At 36.2% G+C, this 14,504-nt stretch overlaps 1 protein-coding gene across 2 annotated transcripts in view; it reads left to right on the forward strand.

Moving 5' to 3' along the window:
* Positions 1–14,504, forward strand: part of DIAPH3 (diaphanous related formin 3) — a 244,841-nt gene that overhangs the window by 143,556 nt on the left and 86,781 nt on the right. The window contains exon 23 of one of the 2 annotated variants that reach the window (XM_074564575.1): positions 7,570–7,694. In XM_074564575.1, the coding sequence (XP_074420676.1) occupies positions 7,570–7,694 (125 nt within the window). Of the gene's footprint in view, positions 1–7,569; positions 7,827–14,504 lie in introns of those variants that run through there. The other variant, XM_074564566.1, reaches the window with a different exon arrangement.

Consider the following 14,504-nt stretch of genomic DNA (forward strand, 5'->3'; position numbering starts at 1 on the left):
TGGCAACAGTCACAAAATTTTAGAAATCAACCTTACAGTGAAAACACAGGGTTTATCCTCTGAGTGAAAATTGCTCTGTTACTGCATCTATGAGGACTGCAGTTTTTGTGGTCTGTCATCCTGTTGGTTGCATGTGAAGACAGAACCCAAGGGAAGGTATCAAACATTTTTTATGCCTTAGTTTATATGGAAAGTTAGTCTAAAGACAGCTAAACAAACTAAGCATTCCTTACATCAAGTGGAAAAAAATATAAAAATCTTAAAAGAAATGTGGACTTAGTTTCAGGGATTTTATCCCTGTAAAGAGTTTTGATTTTATGCTCCATGGAAAATTGCTGTCAAAGTTGGACAAGATGAGAATTAGTGAAATAACTGTATGAAGAAGAATACAATACTTAATTCTGTAAAGGAACTTGCATGTTTGGGGAACATTTGTACCCAATGTCATTTCTAAAGATTTACTGTTACTAGAACTAGAAATGTCCTAGTGAAATAAGGTGATGAGACAAAATTAAGAGGTATTGTTAATAAAGAGGAGGGTTAGAATATCACAATAGGGAAGATGACTAAAGTGTGGGTGTGGGGGTGACAAAGAAGAGAAAAGTATTTCACTTGATTACATTACAACAAGTAGAAATTAGTTTAGAAATTAGATCAATGTGCCTGTCTATCAAGAGAGTAAGGTTACAGAGTTGCCTTCCTGGGACATTTTTTCCTTGGTGGGAAAAAAGCAACTATACGCATTAAGACAAAGTTATATTGCTTATAACAATGATTATATAAATGTGGTGTTCAAAATCACAAATACTAAATTTTATGGCTCAAGGGATAAACGGTAATAGGATTTGAAGTTTTGGGTTGATTTGGCTTTCAAACAAGACTCATATTAACTCTAAAGTAATGACATTAGCCTTAAAATAAATACTGAAGTGTAACAAAGTAATGACAGACAAATAATTCCATATGGAAAAAGGGTTTTGAGATACCATTGTTTAAAAAGAATAAAAAAAAAATTAAAAAGACATCTTTTTTTCATGGATTTTTGTTGTCAAGACTGAGGAAATGTGATAATTTTAGCAATTATTTTTACAATATCATAGAGCACTAAGCAATAGAGGAAGTTATAAAGTAAATATTTGTCCATGAATGCAGTACTTGGAGTTAATCTAGAGTACTTAGAGTTAATCTAAATTGTGTGAAAGAGATTCTCACACAAGACTGAAAAAGTATGTTATTTTGTGGCTACTGTATTTCGAAATTATTTGAAAAGAACATGTTTTCTAAATCTTGAAAATCGTAGCCTACAAATATATATCTCTATTTACCAGAAATGTACCATTTAAGACATAAAAATGTGCTACTCCAGCATTTAAGATACCATACAAGGGGCATTAAATATTTGCAGAGGGAAATTCATGGTGGTGTGGTTTAAGTGCACCTTTAAATCTTTCTACATTTTTGTGTTTACTGATGTTTTTTGCACCCCTGTCTATACCTGTAAAGGATCAACAACTCTTTCTTTATTGGGACACAAGTCCTACATCAGCAGGCGACAGACTTGCCACGTTCCTGTCTGAACCATTTTATGATTAATTGAGCCTGATTGAAAATAAGAAATTAAACACACCTTCTTGTGATTTTTTTTTTTGAGTGCATTTCACAACATAAAAAATTTTGTTTTTAAAAGCTGATGGAAACGTGTGCAATACTGTTATGTATTTATTGAAAATAATCTCTTATTTCTTTTAATGTTCGTGGCTTTAAGTTGTGCACAGTACTGTTATGTGGCGAGTAATTTTAAGATACAATTATGCAATGAACTACAGAAATCTAAGTGGAACGTTCTATTTCTTTTAGGGCATAGAAATATATACATCTCTTACAAGTATGAATTAGCAAATGAAATATTAGGTAAGACCTTGAGTATTTGCACATTTTTACCAAAACAGCACTTAAATTTCTAATGTGATGATGTCAGTAGTCCATGAAAATAGCTTTCTTTCTCTATCATCTTCCAGTGATCCAACAGTTACGTATCATGGCCAATCCCTGGTGCAGTCCTTGAGCCTCCAGTTGTTTAAGAATATAGACAGTTTGATCTGTAGACAGATCAGGATTCAGATAAAGCTGTTCAATACTTTTAATTTCGTATTTATTCAACTGGGTGTAAATATCTGGATGTTACTGAGAGATCTCATTGCTATATAGTGTTCTAAGTGGTAGTGAGATTAAGACAAATAGAACAGTATTGATATTCTAGAGGGGAAAAATGTAGATATCTGCTAAAAGATTAAAAAAAAATCAAATGGGTTATGCAGAAATCAATTGCAAGAGGAACCTTAAAATGTCGGAAAAGGCAATAGAATAGAAATGCTGAATACATTGTGCAGATATGTAGACCCTTGAAGGTGAGAAAGCTTATTTTTAAGGAGTAGGGAAGTGTTGCAAGTACAGGCATGTATGTGTGTGGGCTTATGTATCTCGTTACCTATATATCTGTCTCAGGGAGTTAGAGATTGCAGCGATGGGATTGTTTAGAAGACTGATAAATCTGGACGGTTTTAAACTTTTATTTTAAACTTCACTGGACTGATATTCATTAACATTTCATGCTAGTGGTTCAGTCTTAATCATTATTAATCACTATCACTGGGTATTCGAAGCAGTTAGTTATTAACAATCATATCCTAAATTAGCTGTGAATATACAGTACACTGCAGTCATCACAGTACTTCATGGTCTGGGTCCCCAAGGGTCGAAGTGATGAGGCTCAAGAGCTCTTCAGTGAGGGAAGCCGCAAATGATGTGAGGGTCGTCTTTCTCTTCCCTCCTCCAAATTTGGTTTCTTCTTTTATAAGATGATTCTGTCTCTTGGCAGCTCTTAGTCACTGCTGCACCGTATCGCTATGTACTGTGCAACGCCGGGAGATATTATTTCCCCGTACAGTGGCAGGTGCCATATCCTGTTGCTGGGCCATTTTTCCCCCTTGCCTTAGCAGACGCTTCTTTCTTTCAATACCAATCCAATGATGAATAAGCAACCATGAGTGAATTGTTTGTCATTCGGGAGTTTCTGTTTTCAACTTTTGCTCGTATTTTCAAGTTCTGAGCTTAAACTGTACATGGTAAAAACAGACATTTGATGTCAGGCGACATTTCACTCACGACATTCTCAAAATAAATTTATAACAAGTCTAGCAGGCCAGGGCTTGTGTATTATTACCATGGAACTGTTATTACTAGGGAACTGGGTACAAAAATGCTTATGCATTGTTTACCAATTGCACTACATTAGTGTGCTTCATATTTGAATTCAAAATAGGAGAAAATTAATTAAATCCTTAGACAGCTGCTTCTTTCATGTGTGCAATTGGAGTCTGCTTTGGATACAGAAGGAAAAGTCTGAGGGTGCAAGAGGCAGTGGCATTGTCAGACCTTTGGAGAAAAAAAGGAGTTCAACAAGAGGACTGTATACACCTGTTAGACACACACACACTAAAAAAAAAAAAAAAAAAAAGGGGGGGGGGGTAAGAAAGCCGGAAAATGGCTGTAGACTACAAGAGAGAACATCATCTTGGGAGAAATAAAGCATAAATATTGTATTATCAGTTTTCTGTGGCGCTAAGTGAGTATATCCAACTAGGTCTTATTCTACTGTTAATACCTGTTTCAGGCTTTTGCCGGTGTTTATAGAAACCTTCTGATATTTTGCCTCTTGAATATTTCTTTTCTGGTGTTCTAAACCATCTGACAATACAGAGGGTTTTTTGGTTGTGTTTTTTTGGTTTTTTAGGCTGTATTTTTTCATTTAACTTTACTTTTAAACGCTGTGTCAAGAATGCATTGGCAATTTTAGAGAATTATTCACTAAACTGTAAATTACTCATCAAGGCACATGGAAAATAAGGAGGTGATTGGTGACAGCCAACATGGCTTTGCTAAGGGCAAATCCTGCCTGACAAATTTGATTGCCTTCTACAATGGTGTTACAGTGTTGGTGGATAAAGGAAGAGCAACTGATGTCATTTACCTGGACTTGTGCAAAGCATTTGACACTGTCCCACACGACATCCTTGTCTCTCAATTGGAGACATGGATTTGATGGATAAGGAATTGGCTGTAAGGCTGCACTCAAACAGTTGCAGTCAACAGCTCGACGTCCAGGTGGAGACCAATGGCAAGTGGCGTTCCTCAGGGGTCAGTATTGTGACCAGTGCTGTTTAACATCTTTATTGGTGACATGGACAGTGGGATTGAGTGTGCCCTTAGCAAGTTTGACGATGACACCAAGCTTTGTTGTCCAGAGGGACCTTGACAGGCTTGAGGGGTAGGCCCATGCGAACCTCATGAAGTTCAGTAAGACTAAGTGCAAGGTCCTACATGTTGGTTGGGGCAATCCCAAGCACAAATACAGGCTGGGCAGAGAATGGATTGAGAGCAGCCGTGAGGAGAAGGACTTGGAGGTGTTGGTTGATGAGAAGCTGAACGTGAGCCAGCGATGTGCACTCACAGCCCAGAAAGCCAACCGGAACCTGGGCCACATCAAAAGATGCATGGCCAGCAGGTTGAGGGAGGTGATTCTCCCCCTCTACTCTGCCCTGGGAGTGCTTGGGATTGCCACGACCCAGGTGCAGGACCTTGCACTTGACCTGGTTGATCTTAATGAGGTTTGCACAGGCCCACCTCTCTAGCTTGTCCAGGTCCCTCTGGATGGCATCCCTTCCATCATAGTATTAGAAAAACTGAATCAAGAGAGGAAAAATTTAAGAACAAAGCTGTTTTAACTGTGAAAGGCAGAAGATGAAGAAATGTAATTATTGCCTATAAAAATATCAGGAGCCTTTTTGAAAAAAGTGTATGAGAGTTCAGAGAGTACAGTTGAGCAATTTTTCAGCACGCATGCATTGTATTCAGCAAACAACTTGGGTTTGTGACCTCACTAACATTCAAAATCCCAGTTTTTGACTTTGTTTCCAAACTATCAGGAGTTGCTTACTTAGTTTGACTGGGCTTATATCTGAATCCTCCCAGGATTAGGGATCAAAGTTAGGATATTTTTTTTCTCATCTTCCATTCTGTGTCTCTTCAGGTTTTATACCATGTCTTCTCGACGGACACAAGGGAAGGTTGGCAGACATTTCACATGATCTTTTTCTTGAAGAGCTGCTTATATTTACAGATTTGATTTTTTTTTTTTCATCTGTTGTCACTAAATTGGAAGTTGAAAGACAATAGTACCAAATGAATACCAGCATATTGTGAGCTAGCCTCTGCTTGAGGCTGTCACCAGAATATAGTCTTAAAGGAAAACATATCTAGTAGTTGTGCACTGCTGAGATCAAAGGAATGCTGAATTTTTACATTCAGGAACAACTTTATATCATGACAGAGGAAACAAAACCCTTCAGAACAAGACAGAGATGTAAAGATTCTTGATCAAATATGTATCTGTTCAAAGTCAAAAGAACTGAGGTAATAAAAATAAAAATTGGCTTTGCTGTGGAAGCAAGAATTCAAAAATCTCTTGTATACAACCTGTTAATCAGCTCTAGGTACTGAGATATGTTGGTTTTTTGTTTTTTGTTTTTTTTTTATCTGGGTAAAAGAACGTAGCTGTTACTTAGCTGCTACCTGCAACTGATGTTGAGGGTTTTTTTGGTGGGTTGGGGTTTTTTGGGGTGTTGTGTTTTGTTTTAAAACCTGTGTATTTGCTGAGTCTCATCATGCTGATGTTTTGCAAGTACGTCACTTTAATTTATACCGTGAACTCTTTTTATGCAAGACAAGCTATATTATGAAGAGTCCTATCGATAGTTATATTAAGCACAAGGTATTATATTGTGAGTTTCTTAGCAGCTTTCTAAGTAGATCAGTGTCTTAAAATTGTGCCTGCCCTCAAAGGCTTCTTAATGACAGCAGAAGTATGATTTGTATTAAAATCAGGTTTGTTTCTGGAACCTGTGAAGACTGAAGCACATCTGTAGTCAACATTGTCAGCTTCTAATTTTAGCTCTGCTTCCCAAACGAGGTGGTTTCTTGACTACTGAAGCCAAATGACCTACCTGGTGATGATTTGGGTTTACCAGTCACTGAGTGAAAATCTGCCAAGTCTAACACACAACTGGAAAACAGTGTTTTTGAGTAAACAGAGGGTTTAAAAAATTGTCATTATAAACCAAATGATGAGTTATAAATTATAATATGAAAATACATTTATATTCCCTTACTCTTTTTAGAAAAGTTGATTGTCTCCAAATTGTTTGGGTTGGGTTTTTTTAGGTTACATCAGCATTTTAACAGGTTGCCATTGATCATTTTATAGTTGTGTTAACCTTTCTGCTATGAATGGAATTGTAGTTGCTATGCAACATTTTGCTCTAGTCGTCTGGGGACTCTGTCAGGCTTTTATGAAAGATGTGTTCAGTGTGTGCGTCTTAATTTCCATCACATAACTTTACTCAGTGGATGATATCATGGATCCAGTATGGATCCTAGTAACATCTTAAGGCCACAGACCTTCTCCAGGGATGTTTTTAGATGAAGCTAAAGGTAGCTTTACCTTTATAGGTACAGTATATTATGAATGAAATAAATAATGAAAAAAAAAATGAAATCATTAGACTAAAATTCAGAGTGTGTTCTTATCTATGTACATTGTTCCTACAGGATGTATTTAAGTATTAAGTTTACTTCATAAACAATAAGGAAATAAGTTTTAACTGATTCCAATAATATAAATCCAGGATAGAATACATGCTAACAGGAGTTATCCTCAGGTTGCTTTTATGGTCTTGATATTTCAATCAACTTTTTACAGACCAAGTGTTCAACTTCCATGCATTGCTTCAAATGGATGAAAGTTGTATTTCTCGTTTTCTGATAATGAAAATCTGCACTTTTTCTACATGCTTCTATAAATCCCTGATGTTCATCTCTACTCTTTTCTTTTTCCTAAGTTCCTGGTTTGCTCTGCTGCACCCTCTCAAGTGCTTGCGCTTCCCTTCAGCTTGGCGAGCACTTTCGCTCTGACAAATTCTGTTGTGTTTTTTACCAGGCATCATGCTTTCAAACTAGGGAATAGAGTCTTAGGTTTCATGCGTAGGTGTTTAATAGCCCCATTTTCTCTGTGTTGTGAGGGTCTTAGTTTCTTCATGATCTTACATACAAATGTTCCTATTTTCTGTTTTAACAGAATGGGATTGAAGAAAGCTTTGCAATTCTTGGAGTTGCTTCAAAACTTGTCCTTTGGTTAGTCAGAAGAGACAGACTGGCATATGTGTATCTCAGGTTGTTTAAACCAGACTTAATTGCAGTGCAAAACCTTAGACATAAAAATAAAACAAAATGCGGTGTTCAAACAGCATTCATCTGATACAAATAAGGCAACCACATAAATGAGGGGAACTGAACGTTGCAGAGTTGACCCCCTTGTATTGTGATTTGTTCAGTGTGCTTTTATTTCAGAATTAAAAATGTAGTATGCTGATCTGGGTAAGGTTTTAACTCGTGTATTTTACAAATAATGTTTCTTGTTTAAGGTGTTAACAGAATGAATGTTCTGTATTTTAGTCTCAGCAGAAAACCTGGAGAAGAGCCTGAAGCATATGGAGAGGCACCTCCAACAGCTTGAGAAGGATTTGCAGACTTTTCCAGTTCCTGAAGACAAGCATGATAAGTTTGTAGCAAAAATGTCGATATCCTTTGGAGTATTCTTTTAAAAAAAAAAAAAACAGAAGTAATGTAACCACATTACCTTAAACTTTAAATTTCTTTGCATAACTTCTGTCAAGTCTGTAGCATATATTTTTGAAAAATATAACTTTTTTTTCCCCTCAAAAACTAAATACATGAACAGTCCAATTAAAGGATTCATCTGTAGTGGATAACATGAGGAGAAAAATGCTTGCTGTGAGCTTTTACACTGTGTATAAGTTTCTTAACTTAGGGAAAAGTAGTTATAGTAGTTATAGTTAAGCATTTCACTTCAGTGTTAAATCAGTTTTTTTATGTCAGAGTATCTTAGAAAAAGATAGGTTCTGGTCTTATTTTTGCCTAAATTACTTTTCTCACTATTTATTCCAAATCCTGCAGCCAACTTCACTGCCTGTCTCTCTCATAAGAAAGCCTTGTGACACGAAGATACTTAATTAAAGCAGAAAAAAACATTCTTTCACTTAAACCTCCCTCCCAGATGATGGTCGTATATGGTTGGCACTGAGACTAACCTGGAAGCAGATAGAGAGAAAGGTTGGCATTTCCTCTGCAGACATGGTTAGGTTATTACCTAGCTGGAAGACTACTTTGTTATGTACAAAGGCAGTGGCATTCAGGAGACAGTCCTCTTGATTAATCTCATACTACTTAATAAAAGATGGCAAGGGACCCGGAGGCCAAGTGGATATAGTGGTTCTTGCTGCATTAGGGCCAGTTTCCTCTTCAGGAGACTTGCTGCAACCAAAGTGTTCACAACTTAGCTTTAGGCTTTCTCTCAACTCTGTGGGTTGTCTATAACCTTTCAATGTTGCTACTAATTTTTTGTAAGGTCGGGTATTTTGCTGGTGAGGTTGTTCTCTTTGTTGTTGCTGGCTTTTTTTTTTTTCCAGCTCAATGTGTTTTTGAGAGATATGTTGCAGCCCACCAGCATGGAGTCTTTATAGTATGAAATGTAAGTTTTGTCCCTGAAGAAGCCAATAGCATAATAGAACTAGGAGAGGGGTCTGAAGGCGAAAGAAAAACTATTGCTAGGAAGTTACAGGAAAATATATCCCTGATAATATTTCTCAGAAATATTGCTAGGACTATGCAAAGTCTGTGCTTGGTTAAGAAAATGATGGGTAGTCTAGGAAGTTAGGGTTGGGAAGCACTTATTAAGAAATCTAATCTATGGAAAAGGACAGACTCTTTGTAATTCATGAGAATATAATAGACTATGTGAGTTGGAAGGGACCTACAACGATCATCTAATCCAAAACAGTCACGATGCTGGCATTTAAAATACCTTATAATCTTTTTGCATTTTTAAGCTGAGGACTAGGGTTTGAAGTAACAGATAATTTAGTCTACAGCTTTCTTTGGAGATGCGGTTATAAAACTTTCATACCTATAAAACAGGTATGAAAGAAATTAGTGAAATTCAGTTGAGAAGGTGTGAAGAATAGCCTGAAAAAAATAGTTCACTTAAGGAGAGCATGGGGAAAGCAAGTTGAGGAATAACTATGTACTTCTATGCTAATATCAAACATCTAAAACAAAAAAAATTATTATTTAGGGTGCCTCATTTCCCTTTGTGTTACTGACACATAGGGCATTTTGGAATCTTGATGACAGGAAGTGAGTGGAATGATATTATACAAGTGTGTAAACTGTATTAAGACAAAATAAGTCATGGTTGTAGAGAAATAGTGTGAAAAGCTAAAATATAATAAAAGTCGGATAGGATAAATAGGTGGACCTTGTCAATAAGTACCATAACTTTTCTAGGGGTTGAAATTCCATCTGCATATGTGAAGAGCAATAGAGCAGTTTACTGATGGCTTTAAAAAGACAGTGATCATCTTAGGAAATGCAAAGGAGGATCTACGTGTCATCTTTTTCGAGCATCTCAAAATCTGTAATCCTGCTAGAGAAGACATAGATTGTCAATGTATGCCAAGAAGATAAGCCATAGCCATAAAGGTAAATTTGTTCTTTGCATTAGTTTTCTCTAGGGAGAACTTTGGTTGACCCCACTGGGCGATATTTTGAATGGAAGGATAATCTCAAATGAAGGAGTCAGTAAAAGGGTTTTTTAAAGGAAAAATATAAAATAAATAGCAATAAATCCCCAGGAGTATCCAGCGGTCACAAAAGACTTGAAAAGATTTTAAAATGAACTCAAATATAAACCTATTGGACTATAGGTTAGTTAGCCCAAGACACCAAAGGAATCAAAGCTGAAAAGAAGCACCTGAGTTTTTTAAACGGGCTACAAGGAAGATCTGCAAGTCTGGCTTCTCTACCAAGAAAAATGATGAAGACTAAATAAAACCAGAAACAACTCGTATATATGGGAGATATAATATGATGGGGGAGAGTCAGCACGAGTTTTGTGAAGAGAAACCATCCCTTGAAGATCTGTTACAGCATGCAGATGAAGGCAGGACAGTCAGTAGAGCATAAATGAATTTCCATGATTCTTTCAGCAAAGTGTATTAATAAAGGCTTCCAAGAAAGACCTTTCTTGGGTCAACAGTAAAATGACTTTTTTCTGGATTAACATCTGGAAAAAAAAAAACCAAAAAGAGTCACGTCAAAAATGAGATAATGGCAGATGCTGACAAAAGAGCAAGTGAATTTCAATGATTATAGAGCAATAGATCTGGAAGGAATATAATTGTTCATTATATTATAAAAATGGCAGTTAAGAGCAAGCAGAAAACATAAATAAGTTACTGTAAAAATCGGTAATACTCTTATATCTTGAGTGCTTCCATCACCCTATCTTAAAAAATATACTGTGTAGCTACTGATGGGGCAGAGAATAGTGACAATGATCAGCAGCATGCAACAGTTTCTGCATCAGGGATGTTTTAATAAATTAGGACTCTGAAGGTAGAAAATAAAAAAAGTTAGGAAAATATAGTAAAAATACTTGTAATTTTGTATGCCATATAGAAGGAAAGTTAGGAACATAGTCATTGTGTCTTATAAATAACCGGGGTTCATCTCACATAAAATACTGTCCATCAGGTTAAAACATACTAACGGAAATGTTTTCTTACACAACAGACAATTAAACTGTAGCATCTACTTTTAGGATGTTGTAGAGGCTGAAAATGTAAATGAATTTCATATAAGGCTTAGATAGTTAGCTAAAGATAGAATGTCTGGAGCTACTAAATACAGTAGTCCAGAGGCAGCTTTAGCTCAGAAAAATCACTCGTGTGCAGAGTGTTCGAAACTAAATACTGTATCAGTTGAATTATCATGCTTTACTTACCAAGTTTCCTTCGTGTTTTCCCTAATCCTTCGGTATTGACTGTTGTCAGAAACAGGTGAGATGAATATCTGCTCTTACTCAGAATAAATCAGTACAGGTAAAACCAGCCATGCTACATATTTCATTGTATTAGACAATTCAGATACAATATTTTGAACAGTAAATATCATGAAGAGGAATAGTTTGCCCTCACCGACTTCCCCTCCCAGCAGACAGGCAGTAATTTCAAAACAGTTGCATATGGTTTCTAGTAATGTCTGTGAACACACTAATTAAAGAAGCTCACTTTTAGAAAAACAGGAACTTCAATAAATTACGAAGCAAAAAAGGTTTGATGTAAAGGTTAGATAATCCTGCACAGCGTGATGAAGCCTGGACCTGTCTTTACTTTTATTCCTACGACAAGGAAAGCTGAGTGATGCTGATGTCTTGAAAGGCATGCAGCTCATAAAAAGAAACCAGCAGGAAATCTGAGAAAGGAAGGATGGTGCTTTGTTGGAAATAATTTTTCATCCTGAGTACAATTAGACTCCATGGACAAGCAGGCTACTACATCCTGTCGCTAAATATCACAACCCAAAGGCCCCTAATGAACTGATTAGCATTCTTGTTTCTTTAGGAAGTCAGATATATGCACAGTTGGTGCCCTCTTTTATTGACGAAGTCTATAATTATGAATATTTTTCCTATATATTAGGTTGTGCTAGTTTGTCAGTCATCTTATGTATACTAGCTGAAAAGAAATTATAGTTATTATTGCAGTTCTGTTTGCTTTAATTAGGAAAGTCAAAGAATATTGAATTGATATTGATCTAGAGTATTAAATCCATTGAGTGAAATGTTCAATAAAAAGCACAGTGAACAAAATACACTTGTACCTTCAAAATAAAAATTTAATGAGTTTATGGAGAGTATTTAAATTGCATATTAAAAGCTTAATTAAGTAATTTAGTCAACATGCTCTTTATCAGTCCAGCTCGCATCTCATGATTTTCTAAGTAGCAGCTGAGAAACTCTTGACAAGTTTCAGCCTACCACTGAACGTAGTGTTGGTGGTGATTTTCACAGAAGCTTATGGAACTAATACTTGAGAGACAAGTTGGTTGCTGCCTTTCAGCTAGGAACAGAGTCCTTTCTTTTTGATCGGTTCTCTATTCCTCTTTCCTTGTCATTTAAATTAATTTGTTGACATTTTTTGTTGACAAGCTGCTTTTACTTGGCTTGATACCATGCACTATATTAGTATTTTATGTAGCACAATACATTAAAATCAGTATAAACTTCAGACAAGCAATTCACTATGAAAGAGCTGCCATGAATATGCAAGACCAGACATACAGCAGTTAGAAATTTTGCCACAGTTATTACTTGTCTCAGCCCTGTGTTACTTTCTTGTTCCATTAATGAGCAGAATGATGATCCGCAGCCCCATGAGTCCAAAAAGGCAGTCCGTGAAGTGAAGCCACTTCAGAAAAAGTTAACAAATACCTAACTTCTTGGTTTCCTTTTACTCCTGCCTGTGTTGCAGCTCTGCTCTACTTCTGCCTTCATTCATCCAAAGCCAATGAATTCTGTAGCTGATAATGCATATATATCAACCTGTTCATAATAATTACAGTTGGGATTACTGTACTCAGTAGTATTCCCTGTTGTCTCCAGTTTAGCTAGTGCTGGTTAACAAAAGCCATATTTAAGGCAAATAGGAAGGGGACTTATTAAAAATATCTAAACTGAAGCACAGTCTCAGTAGAACGCCAAGAGCTTAAGCTATCCCATAATGCACCAGACGGAAAATAAAAGTCTCAGGATTCATCATGTCTGGTATTGAAATACTGGATAGTAAAACATCTTTCCAGAGTGCTGTGTTTTGAGTTTAAAATTGTACATCACGTATTCAAAGGGAGTCAGTATTAACAGTATAAACTAAGCAGCCTGTATGGACTCCAGTAACGTAGCTGTAACTTTATCCGTGTCTTGCAGAATATCACAGAAATTTCATCTCTCTCACCTCCCCACCTCATGAAGGTTCCTTTTCAGGATATACTCTGGCATATCATTCATTTACAAGATGAAGTATACATTTTATTGATAACTTTAACTTTTTTCCCCACCTCATTTTTTTTGTTTTCGTCCTAGAAAACTGAAGAAAGTTACTGGAATGTTTGATGTATGGCACTCATACATAGTGACAACAAAACAAATGTATCTAATTTTCCTTTAACCTACCATTCTGTGGAAATAAACAGCCTCATAATTGCAAAAAATAGTGTAGTTTCCCCTAAGTTCTCTTTATGATCTAAGAATCACAAATAATAAGTACTCTAAATTGTGTGATCAAAAATAAACAGGATGTATAAATGCTTGTTTCTGGTTTCACCCAGCATTAATTTTACTGTTTTCCTTTATTACAGCTGTTTGTTGTTTTGGTTTGTTAAGGGGTTTGGATTTTTTTTTGGACAGCTAACATTTCTTTTGAGGTTCCTAACCTGTGTTTTGTCATGTCTTGTTTCTCATAATCCTTTTTTATATTTAATATTTGGCCAGCTATTACATACTAACCTCTCATCAACTTTCCTCACTGTCCTACCAATAGCTTTTTAACATCCTTAATAATTTTAAAGAAACTCAACTCTGAAGAGTGGCTTCCTGTAAGCTTTGTGCATCTTGGGAGCTAAGCAGAGGAGAGAGATTCAAACTGATAGGGAAGAAAAAGTGGGCTAGCAACACCAATTCTCTTTGAGCTGTTGCTAGCCACCAGAGGCAGTCTGAAGCTGCTCACAAGCTGCGTTTTATGAAGTCGATAGAAATATGAAAAGAAGCTCATACTGGCTAAGGAGCCTTGTCAGAGGAAGGGAAAGTCTGGAATCAAGTGTCTGGGAGGTGGTGGAAGATGTATCAATTAAAATCATCAAAATCTAGGCTTTGTTAGTCCTTTCCTACAAGACTTTCTTAGTGGAGACTGTTCTGCCCTTGCAGACCCAGCTACTAGCCATCATAGTGACTAATGTGAATGTGCGTTATTTCTCCTTTCCTGCCTGTGTGAGGACATTATTGTATGACTTTCTGGCATGGATTCTAAATCACAATAAGAAAACGACTAACTGCTTACTTAGTATTTTAAAAGCAACGTTAACAAATCAGAAAGACATTTAATAGTGAAATTCAAATGGATTGAGACTCTAAACAGAACTAAAAGAAGAGTGCATTGCAAAAACCCTGAAGGGTGAAAGCACTCATCCAGCAGTAGCTTGTTACTGTGTATTTAAAACAGCATGGTGGACAAAAATAGTATTTGTCTACGTTTTAATGCAGTTGATTAAAAATCCTCTGCTGCATAAAATAAAGTGACCATAGTGTATGTATCTGTAGTATGAAGTATATAAATACAGTAAATTCTCTTTTGCAATAGTTGCGGTGGGAAGTTGGGAGCAAAGGTAAAATTGTCATTTCTTATCTTTTGTAGTCTTTCCTGCAGCAGGAAAATAATGGAATGTAAATATTTGTTTAGCTACAGTTCCATTAAAGT

Source organism: Larus michahellis, chromosome 1, assembly GCF_964199755.1.
Source record: "Larus michahellis chromosome 1, bLarMic1.1, whole genome shotgun sequence".
NCBI lineage: Eukaryota > Metazoa > Chordata > Aves > Charadriiformes > Laridae > Larus > Larus michahellis.